Source organism: Aquarana catesbeiana, linkage group LG02, assembly GCF_042186555.1.
Source record: "Aquarana catesbeiana isolate 2022-GZ linkage group LG02, ASM4218655v1, whole genome shotgun sequence".
In the NCBI taxonomy this organism is placed as follows: Eukaryota; Metazoa; Chordata; class Amphibia; order Anura; family Ranidae; genus Aquarana; species Aquarana catesbeiana.
In genome coordinates this window covers 335769530-335794497 of record NC_133325.1, presented here as the reverse complement: position 1 = coordinate 335794497, position 24968 = coordinate 335769530, and the positions used below count along the sequence as shown (strand labels likewise).

The following is a 24968-nucleotide window of genomic DNA, read 5'->3' as shown; positions in this document are numbered from 1 at the left end:
AGTAGAAAATGGTTAAATCCCCTGTCTTTTTTTATGTGCCTTCTGTGTCCAATTGTGGATATTTCTCCTTATATCCTGCCCCATGAACACAATAGGAAGTAATAGGTAATGTTTGCAAAGTGAAGGAAATATCCTCATAGTTGTCATGAGAGGAGATGTCCACATTAGAAGATTCTGTTCAAATTGTGTCTTTGGGTTCAATGTTCTACTTGCTCTTTGCAGCCAGGTTCACCAGCCTGTTTTTTCTAAACATGCTCTGATATTATTATACAGACAATATATAAATACGTACTGTATGTGTAAAAGGCTTTTTGCAAAAAGGCTAAAGTGAAATTTGTACACATTGCCAGTTTAAAAAGAAAGAGACTCACTGAAAACAGGTTCATTTATACCCATGGAACTTTTATTTTGTACTGTGCTTGGGTTTATTTTAGGGCTGACTACTCATTTGGGAAAACACTGTTATTTTCCAATTTGCTTTACAGTTTTTCTGTTATTTCAAAATGTATTGCGCAGAGCAAAGCTAAAGATAAAGTGTTGCTGTCAACATTTTACAGCGCTTCGCCAGCATCCAAGAGAAAATAAGTCATCCAAGAGAATCGCCAAAAGGCCCATAATGATCTCATAATTAGCATTATTAAAACGAAATTCTGCTTTTGTCAAATTGTCATATGCTCATTTAGGAGCATATTTATTTCAGATTTAAATATTCTAAGAAGTATTGATTTATGTTGAATTCAGTACCATTTCACACTGCGCAATAATGGTTTATCTGTTTATCTGCAGCATGAACACTGCAAATCTCTTCTGCATTTTATCATATGACAAACAATTTTACATTTTGTGCGTTGATGAACACATTATGTTTAACAGAGAGCCACTTTATTATCTGATTCTAAATTAACTATATGTGCACTGCTATACTCTTCTGGCAAAGTCTGCATAAAAATAGTAATTATTGGTTCAATATTTCCAGCAGTTTTTTCAAACACATCATGAAATACTGGAGCTTATTTTGTTGTATGCTCTTTTTCACTTCCAAAACTCTGCCTCTCCTTTTCTGAACCCTGGGAAGAAGTCAAAGTGCATTTATATGGAACCATTAAGGAGTAGATTATAGATGTTACAGGCTTTACAAAGAATAATTTATTTGTCTCTGTAGTTCAGTAAACTTATTAACATTTTTGGCAGGTTGCTTGGAGGGCAGGGCTGGTGTGTGCTCATTCTAATGTAAATAATGATGAAAGGTTGTCTTTACCAATAGTGGCTAGTAGCCAATGCTCAGTGAATTCAGTCAGGTCAGCTCCTTCAATTTTCTCTGGGAACCTTACCATCCTGATATTATTACCTCTCTTCATGTTTTCAGAGTCCTCTGCTTTGAGCACATTTACATTAGCCTGCATTAGGGCTATCTTAACATCAGATTTTGAGGGCCATGATATCCCCTGTCACTAACCTGTCCTTCCAAGGCAGAGGTTTGCTCTGTGATCCTTTGTTGATTGTGCGTAAAAGGGATATATATTCCCTCGTGCCATGTATGTAAGTGTCTAAAGAAGTGGTGCATTTTTGTATTCCTGAGAACTCTCTCAGAGTAGGTTCTGGCAGAGGACTTGGAGTTTGAGAAAGTGTAGGGGTGAAGGGTAGAAAGGAAGCCAGACTATATCATCCTCAAATCCCTCTGCTGAAAATAGTGGAAGTGCAGTGTGGAGATCTACATCTTTTTCTGAGTCAAGGACTTAAGTGGTTGCATCAGCAATCAATCCCGGGTGTCAAGCAAACTGCAGTAGTTTAGCGGCAGAGTGTACTCAATTCCTCTGAGGTAGCGCATGTTCCAGACCATCTTGTGCCCCAGGTGTGGACATGCTTGGTCCATCCTTTTTACTTGTCATTGCTATCAGGAGAAATGTTAGGTCACCCAAATAGGAATGCGGCATATATAGCCAGCCATGGAGAGCATGGGAGTCATCAGGATAGCTGTAGCTAGGCTCAGAAGGATGATGGCAGGATGATTGCCAGAGAGGCCAGCTAGAACATGCCTGTTCAAATAGTGCTGCTGGCCACACCCCCTGCTAGTGTCATTTTCAGAGTGAACTTCTGCAGAGGATTTCTTAGGATCTGAACAGCAGCTGCAGTGGCAAGTAGCTGCAATGATGTGAATGTCCTGTCCCCTTTGATAGGCATGCTTTAAAACTTTTTGTAGAATGACAGGGATACTATGTCAATTGTGTATATATATATATATATATTTGACATTTTATCCATACAAGGAACAAAATTGATATGAAGAACAATACAATTACTGTTAAAATGTGTGACAGTCATTATACTGTATAGCTTTTACAAGTATCCCATAAATTTGGGTGTGCTCGGTGACTGTGGGTAGAATGATAAGGAAGAACAGTATTGTTAAGCTCCCCCAGAACAACCTGTGTGTTATGGCTTATGCTTAGCCAGCCTTCCCATGTTTACAGCGGTTAGTGTATAATATAACATAGTCAGTATAATAAGGTCGCAGACTGCTTTATGAAATGAGTCAGAGCTTTTGAAATGTAGCCAGCTCGCTCATGCTTTGTAATAGGTTTCATAGCTTTGTTAAGGATAGTAATTCCATCAAATGTATCTTATCAACATGCAATATCTGTTCAGCTTCTGATGGACTGGATGCTTTCCAATATTCCAGGAGCAGGGTATTGTCTGTGCTCAGGAAGTGTAGGATTAATGATTTTTTTATATTTGGGATCAGACATGGTTGTGTTTGATATAAGTGGACCCAAAAGTTCTGTGGAAGGGTACTAATCGGAGCAGTAAAACTGCCAAGAAAGCCAGGAGGTTGAATGTTATGTTTTGTTCGTATTGATGGTGCATGGGAAGACCCCTGTGTGGGAAGACATACCTGTATGAACTTTTGATGTACTTTTCAAAATAAGTGGGCAGGAAAGCCCTGAAAAAATATTTCTGGCATCAAGTAAACTCGCTCTTTTGGCACTACTCCTGAGCTACAAAACCCCAATGTGTCACACTATACAATATATATACAGTGGGGACGGAAAGTATTCAGACCCCCTTAAATTTTTCACTCCTCGTTATATTGCAGCCATTTGCTAAAATCATTTAAGTTCATTTTTTTTCTTCATTAATGTACACACAGTACCCCGTATTGACAGATAAACACAGAATTGTTGACATTTTTGCAGATTTATTAAAAAAGAAAAACTGAAATATCACATGGTCCTAAGTATTCAGACCCTTTGCTCAGTGTTTAGTAGAAGCACCCTTTTGATCTAATACAGCCATGAGTCTTTTCGGGAAAGATGCAACAGGTTTTTCACACCTGGATTTGGGGATCCTCTGACATTCCTCTTCGCAGATTCTCTCCAGTTCTGTCAGGTTGGATGGTAAACATTGGTGGACAGCCATTTTTAGGTCTCTCCAGAGATGCTCAATTGAGTTTAAGTCAGGGCTCTGGCTGGGCCATTCAAGAACAGTCACGGAGTTGTTGTGAAGCCACTCCTTCGTTATTTTAGCTGTGTGCTTAGGGTCATTGTCTTGTTGGAAGGTAAACCTTCGGCCCAGTCTGAGGTCCTGAGCACTCTGGAGAAGGTTTTTGTCCAGGATATTCCTGTACTTGGCCGCATTCAACTTTCCCTCAATTGCAACCAGTCGTCCTGTCCCCACAGCATGATGCTGCCACCACCATGCTTCACTGTTGGGACTGTATTGGACAGGTGATGAGCAGTGCCTGGTTTTCTCCACACATACCGGTTAGAATTAAGGCCAAAAAGTCTTGGTCTCATCAGACCAAAGAATCTTATTTCTCACCATCTTAGAGTCCTTCAGGTGTTTTTTTAGCAAACTCCATGCGGGCTTTCATGTGTCTTGCACTGAGGAGAGGCTTCCGTCGGGCCACTCTGCCATAAAACCCGACTGGTGGAGGGCTGCAGTGATGGTTGACTTTCTACAACTTTCTCCCATCTCCCGACTGCATCTCTGGAGCTCAGCAACAGCGATCTTTGGGTTCTTTACTTCTCTCACCAAGTCTCTTCTCCCCTGATAGCTCAGTTTAACTGGACAGCCAGCTCTAGGAAGGGTTCTGGTCGTCCCAAACGTCTTCCATTTAAGGATTATGGAGGCCACTGTGCTCTTAGGAACCTTAAGTGCAGCAGACATTTTTTTGTAACCTTGGCCAGATCTGTGCCTTGCCACAATTCTGTCTCTGAGCTCTTCAGCCAGTTCCTTTGACCTCATGATTCATGCACTGTGAGCTGTAAGGTCTTATATAGACAGGTGTGTGGCTTTCCTAATCAAGTCCAATCAGTATAATCAAACACAGCTGGACTCAAATGAAGGTGTAGAACCATCTCAAGGATGATCAGAAGAAATGGACAGCACCTGAGTTAAATATGAGTGTCACAGGAAAGGGTCTGAATACTTAGGACCATGTGATATTTCAGTTTTTCTTTTTTAATAAATCTGCAAAAATGTCAAGAATTCTGTATGTGTATGTGTGTGTATGTGTATATATATATATATATATATATATATATATATATACACACACACACAGTATAGGCACATGTGACAAAAAGCTGTAAATTAAGAATGCTTTCAGAAATAGAGGTGTTAATCATTTATTTCTTTATCGTACATCATGGGACACAGAGCCTTAAGTAATTACTTAATGTGTTATAGGTTACCTTTACGTGTTGACACAGGGAAACCCAATCAAGGAAGTTTCCCCCCTATATAACCCCTTCTCCTTCCAGGAGCACATCAGTTTTTTCGCTGGTGTCTAAAGGTGTTGGTCACGAGTGAAGATGTGATCTGAGGAGCTCCAGGAGGGATCCATGCTGAATGTAAATAGCCTCCATAGACCAGATCCATCCAAAGTGCCATTGAGGCCTAAAGGGATGGTACCTGGGGCCTCGTATCCGAAGCACAAGGTTTTGCCTGTAACACCTCTCTTTGAAGGGCTGGACCCCAGGAACCCAGGGCTTAGGTCTTGCTACATTACCTAAACTTCCTGATGGGGTGCTTTACAGGTCCAGGGCAGTTGGAACCCCCGTTTTAGGGACCCAGTCCCTGAAGGTTTGTTACGCAGCCTGCTGTGATGGGTGAAATTTGGATTGTTTGTTAATTCAACAAATCCTGCGGCGAGGATAAGGTAAGGGAAGAAACTTGGGTATTAAAAACATCTATATATTTCTTCCATTAGGGAAAAAATGTTCTCATGCCTTAAATCTCCACTAGAGGGAGTCTATGCACATACCTTACTCTTTTGTCTTCACTGTAAGCTCAGTCCGTGTCTGATTGCAGCAGCGTGTAGAGGGAAACTCTGCAAGGTAAGAGAAAGCTGCAAAAGTGTTTTCTTTTCCCTGATGGGACAAGAGGGTTAGGGGGACAGCAGTGCTGTACCCCCCTTACATTACCCCCCCCACCGCGGGGGGGGGGGTGTGTGTGGGGGTCCCGCGAATACCGCTAATTGTTTTTACTGTGGCTGATTTCATTGTTGTTTGTGCCTGCTCCTGGATGGGACCCTGCTCCCCCCCCTCGCGTTGGGTCGGTGGACCCGCAAACACAAGGACACAAGAGCTGTGCGACATGTGAGGGTTGCAAACTGGCATTCCTGATACAGGAGCGAAACCTTTTTCCCAGCACTAGGCTCTTTATTTGTAAACTTGTTGGCTGCCTATGCCCATTTTTCACCATCAGATGGCTTTTCAGCCCCGCCATGGGCTGTGTTGCTGGATACAGACACCCGGCAGGTGGACTCCACTGGAACTGGACACTGGACTAACTGTCCATGCCCTGCTTTGCTGCTTCCACAGGAGCCTATGTGCGCCTTCGCCGCTGTCTGATCGACGAGCGGCGGGCGCTCTCTTTCTCCTGCCGGTGACGTGGAGACGCATGACGTCATCGCGCCCCTCGGGGCACGGCTACGCCACGTGCCCCTATGTCAGGGGGACGCCCTGACCTCCGCGATCAGCTGTACAGCTGATCCGGTGGAGCGCACCACCTGATTGGTCTACACCAATCAGAGTGGGCATAATAAGATTGACGCTCGGACACCCTGTGTCAGTCTTTTGGCTGCAGTCTGGATGTCAGCTGTGTGTTACACCTCAAAGGTAAACCTTACTCCCATAATTGCTATCACATGGATATTTTTTCTATCCATGTGTCTGTTTTGGCTAGCTAGCAACTTTTTACTTTACTACTCCATCTATTACTTGATGAATCTAATTACCCCTTTTCTTGTTATGACTTCCCTCACAGTGGTTATACTTGTCTGCCACTGTGAAACCAGGCATCCTTTGTGAATGCATCCTGCTCTCCAGCCCAAGGACACACAGCTAACTATTATGCCGTGTTTGTGGATTCACGCAGCCAGCTTGTATTCCCCCCTCTGCTTTTATTTTCTTTTTGTTTAATAAGTCAATGACAAAGGTATATATAAGTATTCTACATCATTATTCATGATACAATCAGGCTCCAAATTATATTGCTGATGCCTATACTATAATGAATTATGCACCCATTATATTTATATTTATGTTACAGATACAACAATAATATACCCATTTATAAATTTTCCCTGAAGAAGGAAAAGTACACTTCAATGCGACTTTCCGAAACATGTCGGGATATATGCTGTGCAATTCAAATAGAGTTTAACTCATTTTGAGCAACACTTTGGATTACCAGCTTTGGGTGATATATATATATATATATATATATATATATATATATATATATTTATATATATATATGTGTGTGTGTAAATCTATATTGATGTTTATCATTGACGTACTTTTGTATTTTGTATGATTGTGAATTTTTTTCTACAATTTTATATTTTTGTACATTAATAAAGTTGCCTTTTTCTTGCCTTTTATATTTATCTACTCCCTACTTTTTCCTGCCCTTCAAAGTCCAAGGGGGTGTCCTCTGAATGCATCTCCTTGCATTTTTTCTTCATATAATGTTGTTTAGGATGCTGGCAGGCTAGCACACCACCCAATTCTTATATTCTATATGATATCCTGTCTTCTTGGAACAAAACAATATAAGCTTTAGACTTGCCAGAACTAGAAAAGACAACTGTCCAGGGACAGTGGTCAAGAACCGAAAAGAACCTTGTCCATCAATATCCTAGAGATTCGGGCAGTACGTCTGGCTCTAAAGACCTGGACTTTCAGGTTACGAGATTTTTCTGTCAGGATTCAATCCGACAATGCCACAGCTGTGCCTATATCAATCACCAAGGGGGCACCAAAGGTCTCTCAGCACAGAGAGAGGTGAACCATATTTTAACTTGGACAGAAAGGAATGTTCTGTGCCTATTGGCAGTCTTCATTCCGGGAGTAGAGAATTGGCAGGCGGACTACTTGAGTCGCCAGCAGTTATTTCCATCGGAATGGTCTCTTTACCCCAACATATTTCGGGCTGTTTGCCAAAGATGGGGGACTCTGGATATGGATCTTCTAGCATCCAGGGTCAACATGAAGTTAGTCAACTTTGGGGCCAGAACAAGGGATCCATTTGCATGCAGAACGGATGCGTTGGTGACCCCATGGGATCAGTTCTCACTGATCTATGCATTCCCCCCCTATTTAGTTGCTGCCTCGACTTCTTTGCAGGATCAAGCTAGAAAGAAATCCAATAATTCTGGTGGCACCAGCATGGCCCAGAAGGTCATGGTATGCAGAAATCGTAAAGATGGCAGTGGAGGGCCCAGGGTCCTTCCCACTATGGCCAGATCTGCTCTTACAGGGACCAATATTCCATCCTACCTTACAGTCTCTAAATTTAAGGGCCTGGCTATTAAAACTTCTGAAGAAACGTGGGCTTTCCGGGTCAGTTATCTCTACCCTGATTAGTGCAAGGAAGCCAGCTTCCAGAACTAGAGAGTCTGGAGGGCTTATGTTTCCTGGTGTGAATCCAAGGGTTGGCACCCTCAGAGATATATCATAGGCAGAATTCTTGCCTTTCTACAATTAGGGGTAGAAATGAAATTGGCCTTGAGTACTATTAAAGGCCAAGTCTTAGCTATATCGATCTGATTTCAAAAGACCACTTGCTACTCATTCTGTAGTCCGGGGTTTTATACAAGGGGTGACGTGGCTTATTCCGCCCATCAAACTTCCCTTGAACCCTTGGGACTTGAACTTAGTTTTGTTTGTGTTACAAAAAACAGCCATTTGAACCAATACAACATATTCCCCTAGTCCTTCTGACAATGAAGTTGGCATTTTTGGTTGCTATATCCTCAGCAAGGAGGGTTTTGGAATTGGCTGCTCTTTCTTGTAAAGAGCCATATTTGATTTGTCATGGGGACAGAGTGGTGTTATGCCCTCGTCCAGCCTTTTTTTTATCAAAAGTGGTTTCAGGTTTCACCTGAACCAAGATATTGTCCTGCCATTGTTTTTTCCAAAACCATGTTCCAGGGAAGAAGAGTCACTACATTGTCTTAATGTGGTGAGAGCAGTGAAAATCTATTTTAAGGCAACTGCTCAGATTCATAAGACTGATGTCTTATTTATTCTACCAGAGGGTCTTAAAGGACAGGCAGCATCGAAATCCACTGTTGCTAAGTGGATTTGGCAAGTTATAATTCAGACTTATGATTTAAGGGGTAAAATTCCCAGTTCCAAGTTAAGGCACAGCCTACCAGGTTGGTTAGTGCTTCTTGTGCAGTGCGTCACAAGGCCTCCATGGCTCAGATCTGTAAGGCCGCAACTTGGTCTTCAGTGCATACATTCGCAAGATTTTATCAGGTGGATGTAAGGAGGTATGAGGATTTTGCCTTTGGACGCAGTATACTGCAGGCAGCAGTATAAATCCTCAAGTCTGTGGGTACCCTGCGGGTTGTTTCTCCCTCCCCTCAAGTAGCATTGCTATGGGATGTCCCATTAAGTAATTACTTAAGGCTCTGTGTCCCATGATGTACGATAAAGAAAATAGGATTTTTATTATAGCTTACCTGTAAAATCCTTTTCTTGGAGTACATCATGGGACACAGATGTCCCACCCCTCTTTTGGGATTAAGTATATTGCTTTGCTACAAAAACTGATGTGCTCCTGGAAGGAGGAGGGGTTATATAGGGAGTAAACTTCCTTGATTGGGTTTACCAGTGTCAACACCTGAAGGTAGCCTATAACCCATTAGGTAATTACTTAAGGCACTGTGTCCGTTGATGTACTCCAAGAAAAGGATTTTATAGGAAAGCTGTAATAAAAATCCTGTTATTTATCAATTAACAAAATGGAAAGTACATGAACAAAAGAGAATTCCAAATCAAATCAGTATTTGGTGTGATAACCCTTTGCCTTCAAAACAGCATAAATTCTTCTAGGTACACGTTTTTGAAGGAATGTGGCAGGTAGGTTGTTCCAAACATCTTGGAGAACTAACCACAAATCTTCTGTGGATGTAGGCTGCCTCAAATCCTTCTGTCTCCATGTAATTCTAGACTGACTCGACTATGTTGAGATCAATAAAACCACTTCCTACAAAGTCGAAGGGAAGTAAGCATGATGTGTCTTTCATTTGCTGCATTAAATTTACTTGGCAAACCACTGCCTCTACAGTCCCCAATGTTGCCCGTTTCTTTGTGCTTCCTCAAAAAAGCTTGAACAGCACATCTTGAAACCCCAGTCTGCTTTGAAATGTTTGCCTGGGAGAGACCTTGGTGATGCTGTATAAATTACTTGTGTCTTGATGCTGTGCTCAGTTTTGCCATGACATGAAACTGTCTTCCACAACCTCACCTTAGTAGCAGAGGTTGGCTATTACTCATCCAGTTTTAAGCCTCCTACACAGCTGTTTCTTTTTCAGTTAAAGGATGGGTTTCAACCTACATATGAAAATAATGATCATTAGCACCTGCTTGGTATAATTGCTTGGTATAATTTGTTAATCATATATTTTTTTTGAGTAATTATGCACAAATATAAATTAGTTTTTCATGTTCACTTAGGGGTTTCAATTCTCAAAGTTCCTTTAGGTTTTCTTATGCCTAGCCTGCTTTATTGTTTGTTATGTAATGTTGCCTGAAATGCTGAAATGTACTTTTATGTTTTCTCTATAAACCGGGGAAAGTTCTTAGTTGGATTGGAATAACAGCGCAGAGTACAGAACAAACTGATAAAAGTCTCAGGGGTCTTTTTAGGAGTATTGTCAGTGAGCGTAAAAGGCAGTTTTGTTCTAGAACTGGATTTATCTATTGTACATGTGTATTCCCCACATAGCCAGAAAAGAACAGACAGCAATATATAAAGCACAATTTATTTGGTAATTTGTGCAAAGTGAAATATTAAATCACTGAGTGCTTAATGATAACAAAACAGCAAAATAAACTTTGTTCTATCCATTGCTTTAGTGAACTGTGAAAGCTGTGCATAAAAGCCAGGGAGCTGCTTTTCAGCTAGATTAATGCCATTAATAACATTATCTCCAAAAACAGAGTGTTTATTCTTTACTAAACATTATAAAACAATGGATTACACTGCAGTTGGGAAATTGAAAAATGGCTTTAAATATTTTTCATCTTGAAATGTTTTGCAGTAAACATAATCATTGTGTTAATGTAAAATGTCGCCACATATTTTTTTCAGATGATGAAAATGTGTTGGGTAATGAAAGAGCTGAAAATGGAGAGGCAGAGATTCAATATCAGAGAACAAAGGACAAACTGGAACTTTTGTTTTATCCAGAAGAAGATACAGAAGAATGGATCTTTTTTCAAAAAGTTTTAACTACAGTTCAAACATGGTTCAGCCTGTTTGGGTGGCCTAGTGGCTGCAATCCCATCACAATACCAGATTCTTTGTGGAGGTAACAAATAATAAAAAGCATTCTAGTATATGTTGTTGAATTGCAGTTGAGTAATAGCTTTGAGTCTGGTGGGGCTGCTGGCATCACATCCAAAATGGTGACGCCTAGCAGCAGTTTCAGGGCTTTTGGATGTTTTTACACATTAAAGGCTTTTACAGGTTAAAACATATATAATCATACTAAAACCACATGTGAAATGCATATGTAATCTTATGGGAAGACTGTTATTGAAATTAATGGTCTGGTGACAGGGTTTCTATAGTACAATGACAAACCTATTAAAGCTAACATTTTTAAAACAGTGCAGGCAGCTCTTTATTGCAGAAGAGACATACTATATCTCTTCTGCAGTAAGACACACTTACCTGCCTGCTCTCAGTCTCTTACTGAATGCATGCTGAGCTGCGCATGTACAGCACAGCATGTATTCCTGCCCTACTTTGGCTGTGCCAGAATGACCAAATCTCATGCACATGTATGGGATGATGTCACCCCAGGTGACCAATTAAGAGGCTGAAAACCCAGCACTTGGAAGTGGTTCAGGGGAAGATGACAGCAACGAGGGTTGTAAGCATTGCAGCACTGGAAGTTGGAGGTACATTAGTACTGTAACTTGAGCAAGATGTTAAGGGAAATCTTCCCAATGTGAATGCAACAACTCCTTAACCTTACTTACTCTACCCCAAAGCTAAAAAAATGTTTGGGAGAGCTGGAACTTGAATTAAAACCTGTCATCCTCAAGGGAGCCCTCCATGAACTGGCTGGTCACAAATCAAGGTGGTCTATGAAGTGCAGTGGAGGAGTAGTAAAACAGTTTTCAATCTGATGATTGTTGAGTGATGCTATCCAAGCCTCAAATATAGCCTTTCTTGGTCCGCTTGTAGCACACTCAGGGTCACTTGAAAAACCCCTCCCTGTACTTAATGCTGCTCATCCGTGTCCAGCATTCATCTCTCCCGGCAGTGGTTTTGCACAGAGCAGCCCGGATCCTCCTCTTCTGAGGTCCTTCTTTGCTGCTCCTAGTCCCTCCCTCCTTTGAGTGCCCCTCAGCCAGCAGCTTGCTACAGGGGTCACCTAGGCTGAGTCAGAGCTCCACTCAGACACAGAGCCCCAACATGGCCCCACCCCATCTCTCCCCTAATTGGCTGACTGACTTTGAGTGACAGCCATTGGAGCCAATAGCACTTCTGCTCTGTCTCAGGCAATCAGGAGAAGTGTACTGGATGGCTGAGGGGATCGTGGACATCACTGGAGAGAGAAGGAGCTCAGGTATGTAATTGGGGGTGCTGGGGAGGCTGCTATACACAGAAGTTTTTTATCTTAATGCATAGATGCATTAAGATAAAAAAACTTCTGCCTTTACAACTCCTTTAAGCTGTCACAAGAATGTTGGGTGCCTGCATGTCTATTCTATTATATTCTAGAATGCCTTAGGAGGAGCTGAACCCAAAGCACTCCAACATGCAAATATCAATTTCCTATTTGAACTAGGCACTTGCCCCCATCTACACCAAAGATCTCTATTGTTTATTGATGTAACAGACAGCCTGTAGAGAGGCTAAACAAAAGATTCACATTAATGTACACCTCTACAGCACACTCAGCACCTTCTGTTCACACCCTTGTTTATGCTGCTATTTTGCAAAAAGTAGCACCTAAGGCCCCATTCACACCTGAGCGTGTTATAGGTGGAAATTGCAAGAAATCCCATGTTTTTTGGTTGTGCCTGTTCATACATTGGTGTAGTATTGTTTAAAGCTATAATGTTGTAGCTTGAAAAGGTACATAAGCTTATTTTGAGCTATAAGCTTTTTAAATCCTCTTTATTGAAAAGAAACATTTCACATTAAAAAAAGACAGATAAGGTCACATTCTGGGGACTGACATAACCAGCATTTGCATAGTCCTCAACTTTTACCATATTTATACAGCAGTCCACAAAAAAGGCAAGGAGCATGAACATCAATAAAATACCCTCCTCTACCGGAGGGACATACAAAGATTTTTCCCCTTTCTTTTACCCCCATTCCCTCCCCCTCCCCCCGCCATCACCTCCCCCCCCCCATCCCCCCAACCCCCTTAAACCTCATTCTCCCTCACCATTCATCCTGTGCTTCTCCCACATCACCCAATCCTTCCATATTTTCTCAATTTTTTTGTGATTACTTCTTTTCTTATATATGAGTTTCTCTCTACTAACTTCCTCCTTCACTTCTTTCACCCATTCTTCGACCGTCGGGGGTTCTTTTCTCTGCCAATTCTTGGCTATAAGCTTTTTCCCTTGAAACAGGCACCTGACTATTGCGGTCTGTGTATCTCTCGCGGGCTGTTGCTCCTCCATTAGGCCTAGTAGGCAGGTCTTAGCACCCATACTCAGTGATGTCTTAAAAATACAATTTATCCTGTCCACAATACTTTTCCAATATCTATACAGTTTGGGGCAACGCCAGAACATGTGTAATAGATCTCCCCTCTCTCCTCCACACCTCTGGCACCCCGAGTCTTCCCTCCTCCCCATCCTAAACATCTTTAATGGTGTAAAATACACCCTATATATCAGATATAAATGCGACACTACCTGTGATGGAGAGAGGGAAACCCTGGGCCCAGATGACAATACATACTCCCATTGACTGTCCGACATTATCCCAACCTCATCCTCCCATTTCTTCCTATTTTTATCCTCCACTCTATCCCCCTGGATCGAGGTTCTTAAACTGCTGTACATATCAGAGATCAGACCTTTCGTGGAATCTGAGTCGACCAGTTTTCTCACAGAAATCATATCGCTCCATAGTGGCTCCTTACCGTTAAATTGTGCGTCTAGAGCGTGCCTTACCTGCAAGTATCTGTAGAATGAACGGTTGGGGATCGCGAATTCAATCACTAGCTCCTGGAATGTTTTTAAACTCCCAGCCTTATAAAGCTGTGAGAGATAATGGATGCCCTGCCGATCCCACTCCTCAATCTTCCCCATTATTTTTACTTCATTAAGCTTGCTATTATCCCACTGTCAGAGAGCTCACCTTGCTGGTCATGGGATTGGCCACCAGAGGGAGTGCCTGTGAGCAAGCCGGCCTATTTAAGTTTGTCAGGCACTCTGTTCAGTGCTGCCTGATCATCAGCTTCCTGTGCCGTAGTTCCTGTTTCCTGTCTTGTCTTCCTGTTTACCTGATCTCCTGACGATTGCCCTTGGATTCCCCTTCTTGCTGCCTGTACCCGACCTTGGCCTGTTTGACTCCGCTTCTGCCTGCTCCTATTGTACCTTGTTGCCCGTCTGTTGCCGAACCCAGCCTGTCTCCTGACCATCCTGCTCAGTCTCATCGCCTGTGTTCCAGCCTGCACCTGCTGTTCATAGACTGCTATTCCACCAGCATCTGGACTCTAGTTCACAGGCTCTCATACCACTCCGCACTCCTGTGCTTCCTGTTACCTTACCAGGGGCCGCGAGTCGGACGCGTAAGGGAGCCTACTCTCTGCCCAAGCGGACTCACCGGTCTGGTAAGTAGGAGTCTGATAGTATCAGGCAGCCATGACCGAGTCCGGGCAGGGGGCCTCCCCTATGGACGAACTTTGCAGACACTTGGCAGGATTAACCCAAGCAGTCAAAAGTTTACAGGATGGCTATACCCGACTAGAGGAATGTGTTCAGGCCCTGTCTGCACCTACCAATCCTCAGGGGACTTCGTCTGCAACCGGGGCACCCTCCGTAGTCATGCTCCCTCCAGAGCCCAAAGTACCTATACCGGAGAGATTTTTTGGAGACCGTAGTAAATACCGTGCATTCCGGAATGCATGTAGTCTCTATTTTGCTCTGCAGCCTCGGACCTTCTCCCTAGAAGCTACCAAAGTGGGCTTTGTTATTTCCCTGTTGTCCGGTGGGCCTCAAACCTGGGCCCATCACCTTCTGGAACAAAAGTCGGATGCCCTGGAAAGTCTGGACGCCTTCTTCTTGGCGATGTCTCAACTTTATGAGGATCCTCAACTAACCGCTTCTGCTGAAGCTTCCCTGCACTCCCTTCGGCAAGGCCGCAGGGCAGCGGAGGACTATGCCGTTGAATTTAGGCGCTGGAGTTCCGATATGGCATGGAATGACGCGGCTCTGCGTCATCACTTTAGAATGGGTTTGTCCGATCCACTCAAGGACGAGTTAGCACGGGTTGGGATACCTCAGACCCTGGAAGAATTAATTAACCTCTCAATCCAAATTGACCGTCGTCTGAGAGAACGACGCACCGAAAGGTCTACCAGTGCCTATCGACCCACTTGGATGCTTCCACAGGTTCCCAGTCCTCCTAGTAGGCCTTTGGCTCCTCCAACCTCTCCAGTTTTCGACACATCAGAGCCTATGCAGCTTGGTCTGCTCCGTCCTTCCTTGACTCCCGAAGAGAAGTTACGAAGACGTAACCTTAACCTATGCCTCTACTGTGGGGAACCTGGGCACTACGCCAGCGTCTGCCCCAACAAGACGCGTAAGTGTCGTTCTTCTGCTCGTATATGTGCTACTATCATGCCAAAACCTAGTACTCACCTTACCATCTCTGTCACTTTGCAGCTTCCCGGAAAGGCTATCCAAGTTCCAGTCATCGTTGATTCCGGAGCATGCAGCTGCTTCATGGACCAGGCCTTTGCAGCTCAGCATGATATCCCACTCCGACTCAAGACCCAGAGCCTGGCTGTTCATCTTGCAGACGGTTCCGCCCTCCGCTTTCGGTCCTGTCATTCAAGAGACTATCCCTATAATAGCTACTATAAACTCTCAACACCAGGAATTCCTCCGTTTAGATGTCATTTCCTCTCCTCTGTTCCCTGTCATCCTGGGCATGCCGTGGTTGCTGGGCCATAACCCCCATATCAACTGGGTTTCTGGGAAAGTGGAGTTTCTGTCTGATTATTGCCAACAACATTGCCTGCCAAGAATGGCCCATGAGATACCTCAACTCCTCGGCCTACACCCTGAAACCAACTCACACCAAGCCATCCCAGAACCCTACCGAGATTTCTCTGATGTATTCAGCAAGAAAGGTGCTGAGACTCTACCGCCACACAGGCCCTATGATTGCCCTATAGAGCTGCTACCTGGAACCGAAGTACCCTTCGGTAGGATCTTTCAATTGACTGAGCAGGAATTGGATACACTAAAACAATACCTTGATGAGAATTTAAAGAAAAAGTTCATCCGCCCGTCCACATCTCCGGCCGGCGCAGGCATATTCTTTGTGGAAAAAAAAGATCATTCCCTTCGGCCATGTATCGACTACCGGGAATTAAATCGGATAACGATCAAGAATCGCTACCCCTTACCCCTGGTGCCTGAATTATTCCAGAGGCTAGGAACGGCAACCGTCTTCACAAAACTGGATCTTCGCGGAGCCTATAATTTAATCCGTATCCGGGAGGGGGACGAGTGGAAAACCGCTTTTCGCACTCGTTTTGGGCATTTCGAGTATTGCGTTATGCCCTTCGGTCTATGCAATGCCCCAGCCACATTCCAACATTTTGTGAACGACATCTTCCGGGAATTTTTGGATCTCTACGTCATCGTCTACCTCGATGACATTCTCATTTTCTCATCATCACTGACTGATCATCGCAGGCACGTCCGGAATGTCCTCGCCCGGCTCAGGCAACACGGGCTGTATGCTAAACTCGATAAATGTGAATTTGAACTCCAATGCATCCAATTCCTGGGGCTCATCATTTCAGTGGAAGGTATTAAAATGGACCCTCAAAAGGTGTCCGCCATCCTGGACTGGCCCGCACCTACGGACAAGAAGGGGGTCCAACGCTTCGTGGATTTTCCAATTTCTATAGGAAATTCATCAGAGACTTTTCCAAGATCATCGCCCCCATTACTGAATTAACAAGACAAGGAACCCGATTCTGCTGGACCCCTAGGGCTCAATTGGCCTTTGAAAAATTAAAAGGATTATTCACGTCGGCCTCCATCCTCAAACACCCTAACTCTGCCTTGCCATTCGTGTTGGAGGTTGACGCCTCAGAGGTCGCAGTAGGAGCTGTACTCTCCCAACGTCAGGGCCCCAAGGCCCTTCTGTTTCCAATAGCTTTTTTTTCTCGCAAATTATCGGTGTCTGAAAGAAACTACGATGTAGGAGACCGGGAGCTTCTGGCCATCAAGACGGCTCTGGAGGAGTGGCGCTATCTTTTGGAGGGTGCTGTACATCCTATTCTAATCTACACGGACCACAAGAACTTGGAATATTTGAGATCTGCCAAGAGACTAAAACCGCGACAAGCCAGATGGGCGCTCTTCTTCTCTCGCTTTCAATTTCATATTACCTACAGACCCGGCTCCAAAAACATCAAACCAGACGCTCTCTCACGAATGTTCCATGACTCCAAAGAAACCGTCCCTCCGGACACTATCCTGCCTGCAGGAAATTTTTTATTACTTCAGGGGGATTTAATCTCCAGAATAAGGCAAGCTTCCACAACTATACCCCAACCCACTGAGACCAGCCTAAGAGATGGTTTACTCTGGCATAAGGAGAAGATCATGGTTCCTGAGAGCCTTAGGGTACCAGTACTAGAGCTTTGCCATGACCACAAGTTGGCTGGGCACTTCGGGGCTCAGAAGACAACCGAACTGGTGCAGCGCACCTTTTGGTGGCCACAGTTGGCCGAGGACTGTAGGAATTACGTCAGTTCCTGCCACACATGTGCCCGAAGCAAGAATATTCGGACGAAGGCCTGGGGCTTACTGAAACCCTTGCCCATCCCTGACAGACCTTGGAAAATGATCGCGATGGATTTCATTGTGGAACTGCCCCCATCCGAAGGCTTCTCTACCATCTTTGTCATAATTGATAGATTGTCAAAAATGGCTCACTTCTTGCCTATGAAAGGAACACCCTCAGCCGTGGAAACGGCGAAGATCTTCATTAAAGAAATTGTGAGATTACATGGGGTTCCCTCTAATATCGTCTCGGACCGGGGTGTCCAATTCACCTCCAGGTTCTGGAAGGCATTGTGTGGTTCCCTCGAAATTGAGTTAGCGTTCTCTTCAGCCTATCACCCTCAGACAAACGGCCAGACGGAGAGAACCAACCAAACCTTGGAGCAATACCTCCGTTGTTTCTCTGCCTTTTCCCAGGATGACTGGGTTTCTCAGCTACCAGTTGCGGAGTTTTCATACAATAACTCCCTGCACTCAGCCATCAACCAGACGCCATTTTTTGCCAATTATGGATTTCATCCCTCCTTTCTACCCAGCTCAATACCTGAATGTTCCCTCCCTGCAGTGACCGAGACATTGGAATTCTTCTCTACCAACAACAAACTTCTGCAGGAAACAATGGCCCAATCCCAGGCTTCTTATAAAAAGACGTTCGACAAGAAGAGGCGCGGGGAGCTTATCCTGGAACCTGGCAATCAAGTATGGCTGTCCACAACTAACTTAAAAATGGCTTGCCCTTCTAGGAAACTAGGGCCTAAATTCATGGGACCCTTCTCGGTGAGAAGAAAAATAAACAACGTAGCGTACGAGCTCAGTCTGCCGGACTCCTTCAAAATACACCCGGTTTTCCATGTGTCCTTACTGAAACCGGTCGCTCCTGATCCTTTCCCCAACCGTAGTACCAGTCCTCCTAAGCCTGTTATGATCAATAACGAGGAGGAGTTTGAAATCGAGGCTATCCTGGACTGTAGGAAAAGGCGCAATCAAATACAGTATCTTATCAAATGGAAGGGGTATGGTCCGGAGGACAATTCCTGGGAACCAGAAAACAATTTGCATGCCCCGGAACTTTTGCAGACTTTCAGAAATGTTCATGCCTCCAGGTTGGCCCGGCTGGGCATCCGGAGGCTGCCCTTGGGGAGGGGGCACTGTCAGAGAGCTCACCTTGCTGGTCATGGGATTGGCCACCAGAGGGAGTGCCTGTGAGCAAGCCGGCCTATTTAAGTTTGTCAGGCACTCTGTTCAGTGCTGCCTGATCATCAGCTTCCTGTGCCGTAGTTCCTGTTTCCTGTCTTGTCTTCCTGTTTACCTGATCTCCTGACGACCCGGATTGCCCTTGGATTCCCCTTCTTGCTGCCTGTACCCGACCTTGGCCTGTTTGACTCCGCTTCTGCCTGCTCCTATTGTACCTTGTTGCCCGTCTGTTGCCGAACCCAGCCTGTCTCCTGACCATCCTGCTCAGTCTCATCGCCTGTGTTCCAGCCTGCACCTGCTGTTCATAGACTGCTATTCCACCAGCATCTGGACTCTAGTTCACAGGCTCTCATACCACTCCGCACTCCTGTGCTTCCTGTTACCTTACCAGGGGCCGCAAGTCGGACGCGTAAGGGAGCCTACTCTCTGCCCAAGCGGACTCACCGGTCTGGTAAGTAGGAGTCTGATACCCACAGTGGGGAAAACTCAGAGAAATCTACATAGCCCATTATTTTTTTGACCTTGGTCCAGCTCTTGACCATCAACTGGGTAGTGGGACATCTGGTGATAAAGGAGTCCGCCTCCAGCGCTTCTGCTATGGTGTCATGGTTAGTGTCACCTAGAAGTACGTTATTCCCTGTTACCCCTTTCCCAGGCCTATTGCACCCTCCCGTATGCTGGACCTGTGATGCCAAAAAATAACATCCCGGATCCGGCACTCCCAGTCCCCCCTTCTCTGCCGGTCGCCGGAGCGTCTGCAAGCCGATCCTTGCTGCACCGCCTTTCCAAATCAGCTCTCTGAATAAGCTGTCCATTTTGTTGAACCAGCGTTTAGCGATCCAAACGGGTGAATTGTGTATAATATATAGAATTTGCGGCATCCAAACCATTTTTATCAGGTTACAGCGCCCGGCGACCGACAGAGGCAACCGTCCCCACACCCGACATTTCTGTTTAAGTTTTTTCATTAATGGAACTAGATTTTCTGCAATATATTGTTCCGGATCCCTTGAGATATTGATCCCCAGGTATTTCAGCTGATTGACTACCTTAATTTGTGGGGTTTGATATGGAAGGGGCTCCGTCAGGGGGTCTATAGGTAATATTGCTGACTTTTCCCAATTAATTTTTAACCCGGAGAAATGGCCGAAGTCTTCAACCATCCCCATGGCCGTCCTTAATGAATCCTGCGTGTCCCCTAGGAACAACAAAATGTCATCCGCGTACATTGCTATTTTCTCCTCTCCCCTCCTTCTTTTAAACCCCTGAACCCCCTGGGACGCCCTTATAGCCACAGCCAACGGCTCCATTGCCAGGGCAAACAGGAGGGGTGACAAAGGGCACCCCTGCCTGGTGCCCCTTCTTAATTGGAACCATTCTGAGCATTCTCCATTGACTCTAACCTTTGCCCTTGGCTTGTCGTATAAGAGGCTCAGCCAATGAACAAAGCTGGGGCCAAACTGGAGTTCCGCCAACACCTTCCAGATATAATGCCACTCCAGGCAATCAAATGCCTTGGTGGCATCTAACGAGAGGAGTGCTCTCTTACCGCTATTCGCCGTGGGGATCTGCATATTTAAATATACTCGTCTTAATGTTCGTACTTGTAGCTCTGTCCGGGATAAACCCGGTTTGATCTGTATGGATTACTCTTGAAATTATTTTTCTTTAGCCTTGTTGCCAGGGCCTTTGCCAGAATCTTCACGTCCGAACATAACAGTGATATCGGTCTATATGATGCCACCTCTAACGGGTTTTTCCCCTCCTTCAGCAACATTATTATAATGGCTTCTGTCATTGAGACCGGCAAATTACCATCCTTCCCAGTGCCGTTTAGTACTTCCAAAAGCATGGGGAGCAAAAACTCCCCATACTTTTTGAAAATTTCTATGGGTAAACCATCGGGACCAGGGGCCTTCTGGTTCGCCATGTCTGCCGCAGCCCTTTGTAATTCCCCAAGTGTCAGAGGGGCCTCCAACATTTCCCTATCCTCTCTCGTGAGCGGGGTTAACTTAAGCTGACCAAAGAAAGCTGTCATTTCCCCCGCCACATCTTCCTGTGCCGAGCTATATAGATTTTTAAAGTACTCCCTAAACTCTTCTAATATTTCTGGGTTAGTATTTTTTATTGTTCCCTCTCTTCCTTCTATCGCTGGTATGGAATTCGGAGGGCCATTGGCCTTTATAATCAGGGCCAGGGTCCTCCCGACACACTCCCCCTCACAGGCAAACGTTCGTTTTTGAAATAACCTTTTCCTCTCTGTCTTTTCCAGAACTATTCTACTATACTCATTTTGTCTCTCTACCCACGCCTCGTATCTGGATGGGGTTGAATCCTCAACGTACCATTCTTCCGCTCTTCTAACCCTCTCTTTAACTTTTAGTTCTTCTATCTGTGATTTTTTCTTAGTGTGGGATATTTTTTGAAAAGGGGTTTACTTTCCAGTCACCCTTATTAATGCCTCTCTCACCCTTTAAATCAATTATCACTGGTGAGTGGTCCGAAATCCCCCTTGGCTCGTAGACTATTTCTCCCACTATACCCAGCGATTCCTCATTACCCAACACTAGGTCTATCCTGGACAGGGTGGCATGTGTCCTGGAGTGGCAGGAATATTGTCTCACCCCAGGGTGCCTCTCTCTCCAGATGTCCACCAATCCCACTTCCTCACAATACTGTAGAAGCGGACTCTTAGGTTTTCCCCTACCCAGCTTTTTTAAAGGGAACCTGTCTACTTCATTATTCATGGTCATGTTGAAATCCCCGACCGCTACTACCGGGACCCCTGGGAGGCTCGCCATAAATTCGGTTAGGTCATCCAAAACCTCCCTCCCAAAAGGGGGAGGGATATAGATGTTAGCTAATACACATTTCCTATTCTCAATTGTGCAAAAGAGAAAAATGTACCGGCCTGCTACGTCCACCTTACTATGGCTGCAGGAGAAAGCTATCCCTGATTTTTTCAAAACACTCACACCCCTTGAATACGGAGTGTGAGTGGAATGAAACTGCATCTGAAATTTTTTATGATCCATTATCTTAATTGATTCCTTATCCAGGTGCGTCTCCTGCAGACATAGTATCTGAACCTTCCCCTTATCTACCATAGAGAGGATCATCTGCCTTTTCAGATTATCTTTAACCCCCCGAACGTTCCAGGAACATATAATAAACTTCTTTTTTAATTTCCGAGTGCTATCTAAGCCACCACTACCATACATCTGTGAGTCCTATCTCTTTGTGTCCCTTAGCAAAGTTAAACCACCTCTTTATGTGACTCCTATAATATTTGTGAGATGAACTTCCCCTTACTTCAGAATCAACTTTCCCCCCTCCCCACCACACACTCATACACATATTCCTCCCCTCCCTCCCCCCGCCCCGCCTCCCCCCTCCCCCTACCCCCCCATTATTTTTATCCCTATTGCCCAATTTTGGGCCTACCCCTGAGGCTTCTATAGTGACCGGACATATTTATTCAAGGTGAGAAAAACAGACCTAACCCCCCCGAACCCAGTAAGAGGGGAACTATCCCCATTATTTCCATTATACTTATAAACCAACAAATTTTGCGTGTTCCCCCCTCCCTCCCCACTCCCCCTTCAAAAAAAAAAAAAAAAAAAAAAAGTCCTCTCTTGATTTCCAGATCTCTTGCCTTTTCTACATTTCCTCTTCTCGCTGTACTCTTCCTATATTTTTTTCTAACCAAGTTGTGACTTCGGTGGGAGTATTGAAAAATTGAGTTTCCCCCAGTGCCACAATGCGCAAGCGTGCTGGATACAATAAAGCATAATTAATTTTTAACTGCTGCAGCTTGCGCTTGCATTCCATAAATTTGGCTCTCTGCCTTTGAAGCTCAGGAGAAAAGTCCGGATATATTGAGACCCTTGCACCTCTATATTGAATGTTCTTCATCTCCCTTTCCTTCCGGAGAATTGGTGGTTTTATCCCTGAAGCATAATAGCTTAAAAATCAGTGGTCTTGGGTGACCCCCTGGAGCCCATGACCTAGTGGCCACTCTATGCGCACGCTCAATGGAAAAAAATTCTGAGAGTGACTCCCTCCCGAATCTCTCCTTTAACCAATCTTCCATAAATTTAACAGGATTATTGCCTTCACAGCCTTCAGGAAGGCCCAACACCCTCAAATTCTCTCTACGTAATCTGTTTTCCATACTGTCCATTTTTTGCATGCATTCATTAAGTTGTTTTTTCATAAGTAAGACTTCCTGTCTTAAAGGGGAGACATCATCCTCCATTTGGCTGATCCTGTCTTCCAAAACTGCTGTCCGAGTGCAAACCACCTGCACATCACTTTTTACCGACAATAAATCACTTTTAAAACTTTCCATTTGTGCTGATAGGACAGTAATAGATACCTTACAACTATTTACTGCTAGGAAGATGTCTCTCAGTGATGGTTCCTTCTCAGCCATTGATGCTATTCCACCATCTCCCATTTCCGTGGTTAAGCTAGGACCCCCCTCCACCATACCGTTCACCCCCAGATCCAATGGGGCGTTTACCGCTGCACCCCCCGTAGGGGCAAGACTTCTCCTTCCAGGCTGGCTGGTTTGATGCTGGGTCCCCCCTATGTGGTTGCTCTTTTTGGGTGTCGTGCTTGCATGCTGGTTTGGTGTGTGAGCAAATCGCTCCAGTTTGGCAGCTACTTGACTTCCTTTTTCTTTGGGATTACGCTGTGCTAGGGCCCCTGCACCCTCCTGTGCTGATGTCTCCTCCAGCCCCTTTTTTCTGGTCATGGTGAACCCGTTATGTACTGTGTGTACCTATGAATATATATCCCTCAGCAAGGACTACTGCAGCCTCTCTCCTCCAATGGCTGTGTAATTCTAAGTGTCCCGTACCAGTACAGGGGTTCCAGTTGCTATTTAAATTGTTTCACAGGTTTGCAACAGTCCTCCTATATACTTCAACACTCGCTGCTGCGAGTCACTCACCCCTCCGGTTTAAGGCTGTTATAGCATGAGTCGGGTCAGCTCCACACACGGCTACCCCCACAGCTCCCGCTCGATCCCGGGTAGGCGCGCTCCCCTCTCTCTCACACAGGCGGCGCGTCACTATCAATCCTCCCGGGAGAGCTCCGAGTGCGAGGTTTCTCTTGCGGCTGACACCGATCCTCCTTCCCTCCTTACGTGGCATCCGTCTCTCAGAAAAACTGGCAGGCACCACGAGGACAGGCTAGCAGCATCTCCCACTCCACTTTACCGCGAAGCTCACAGCATAAGAGCGGGGATAGAGCAGGACTGGGTCCGGCTGCGTCTCTCTCCCTCACCTCAACATCCGGTCACGCCCCCCGCCCACCAGATCTCTTTACCGAGCTATAAGCTTTAAGTTGCAAGTTTTTTTTTTTTTTTTTTTCGTGGCTCCAATAGATTTCCATGGGAGCTCCTGAAAAAACATGTTAACAAAAAAAAATGTTAACAAAAAAAATTTAGCAAAAATGTCCTCATAGTTACTAAAGGCATTTGTTTTTTAATTAAAATAACAAACATCTTGTTCTTACCTGCTATGTGCAATGGTATTCCACAGAGCAGCCCTGAACCTCCTGTTCTGGGGTCCCCCGCCAGCACTGTCCACTTCTCCTCCTCTCCATCTGCCCCCATAGCATGCGCGCTCCCAAGCTGGGCTGTGTTTGTCCATAGACACACATAGAGTGGCTTTGCCCCATCCCCTGCTCCCTCCTCACTGGATTTGATTGACAGCAGCAGGAGCCAATGGCTCTTACTGCTGTCTCTGTGCCTATGAGGAGAGAGAGAGAGAGAGCAGTGCTGCTGCTCTCAGGCACAGTGCTGGATTGAAATAGGACTTAGGGGGGCTAGAGGGGAGCTGATTATATAAGGTTTCTTGCCTTAATGCAGAGAATGCATTCGGGTAAAAATACTTTAGCTTTAAGAACCACTGTAATGTGTGTTTTTAATCCCTAGTAACTATCTTTCTATTTGCTAAAAATAATTTAAACAAATGCACAAGCCTCAGAGACCCGAAAAAATTAGCAAAAATGCCTGCACAAATGCTCAAACAACCTGCAAACCACCCAAAGATGTGCAGCTAAAATGTGAATTCAGCGTTACACAGGACATTAGACTCCTACTGTCACATGCCACCTGCTCCTCCATACCTAAAAGCCCTGGGTATGTCCTTCAACTTCTTGAAAGGAGTGGAAGAGCAGCAAAAAAAAAAGGTAAGTATAAGATGCTGAATGGGAAAAAACAGAGGTTTCCTTTAA

At 44.8% G+C, this 24968-nt stretch overlaps 1 protein-coding gene across 2 annotated transcripts in view; it reads left to right on the top strand.

The window, feature by feature from the left end:
- Positions 1–24968, top strand: part of CFAP47 (cilia and flagella associated protein 47) — a 769322-nt gene that overhangs the window by 219173 nt on the left and 525181 nt on the right. For both annotated transcript variants that reach the window (XM_073614843.1, XM_073614844.1), the window contains exon 30: positions 10612–10831. In XM_073614843.1, the coding sequence (XP_073470944.1) occupies positions 10612–10831 (220 nt within the window). The remainder of the gene's footprint in view (positions 1–10611; positions 10832–24968) is intronic.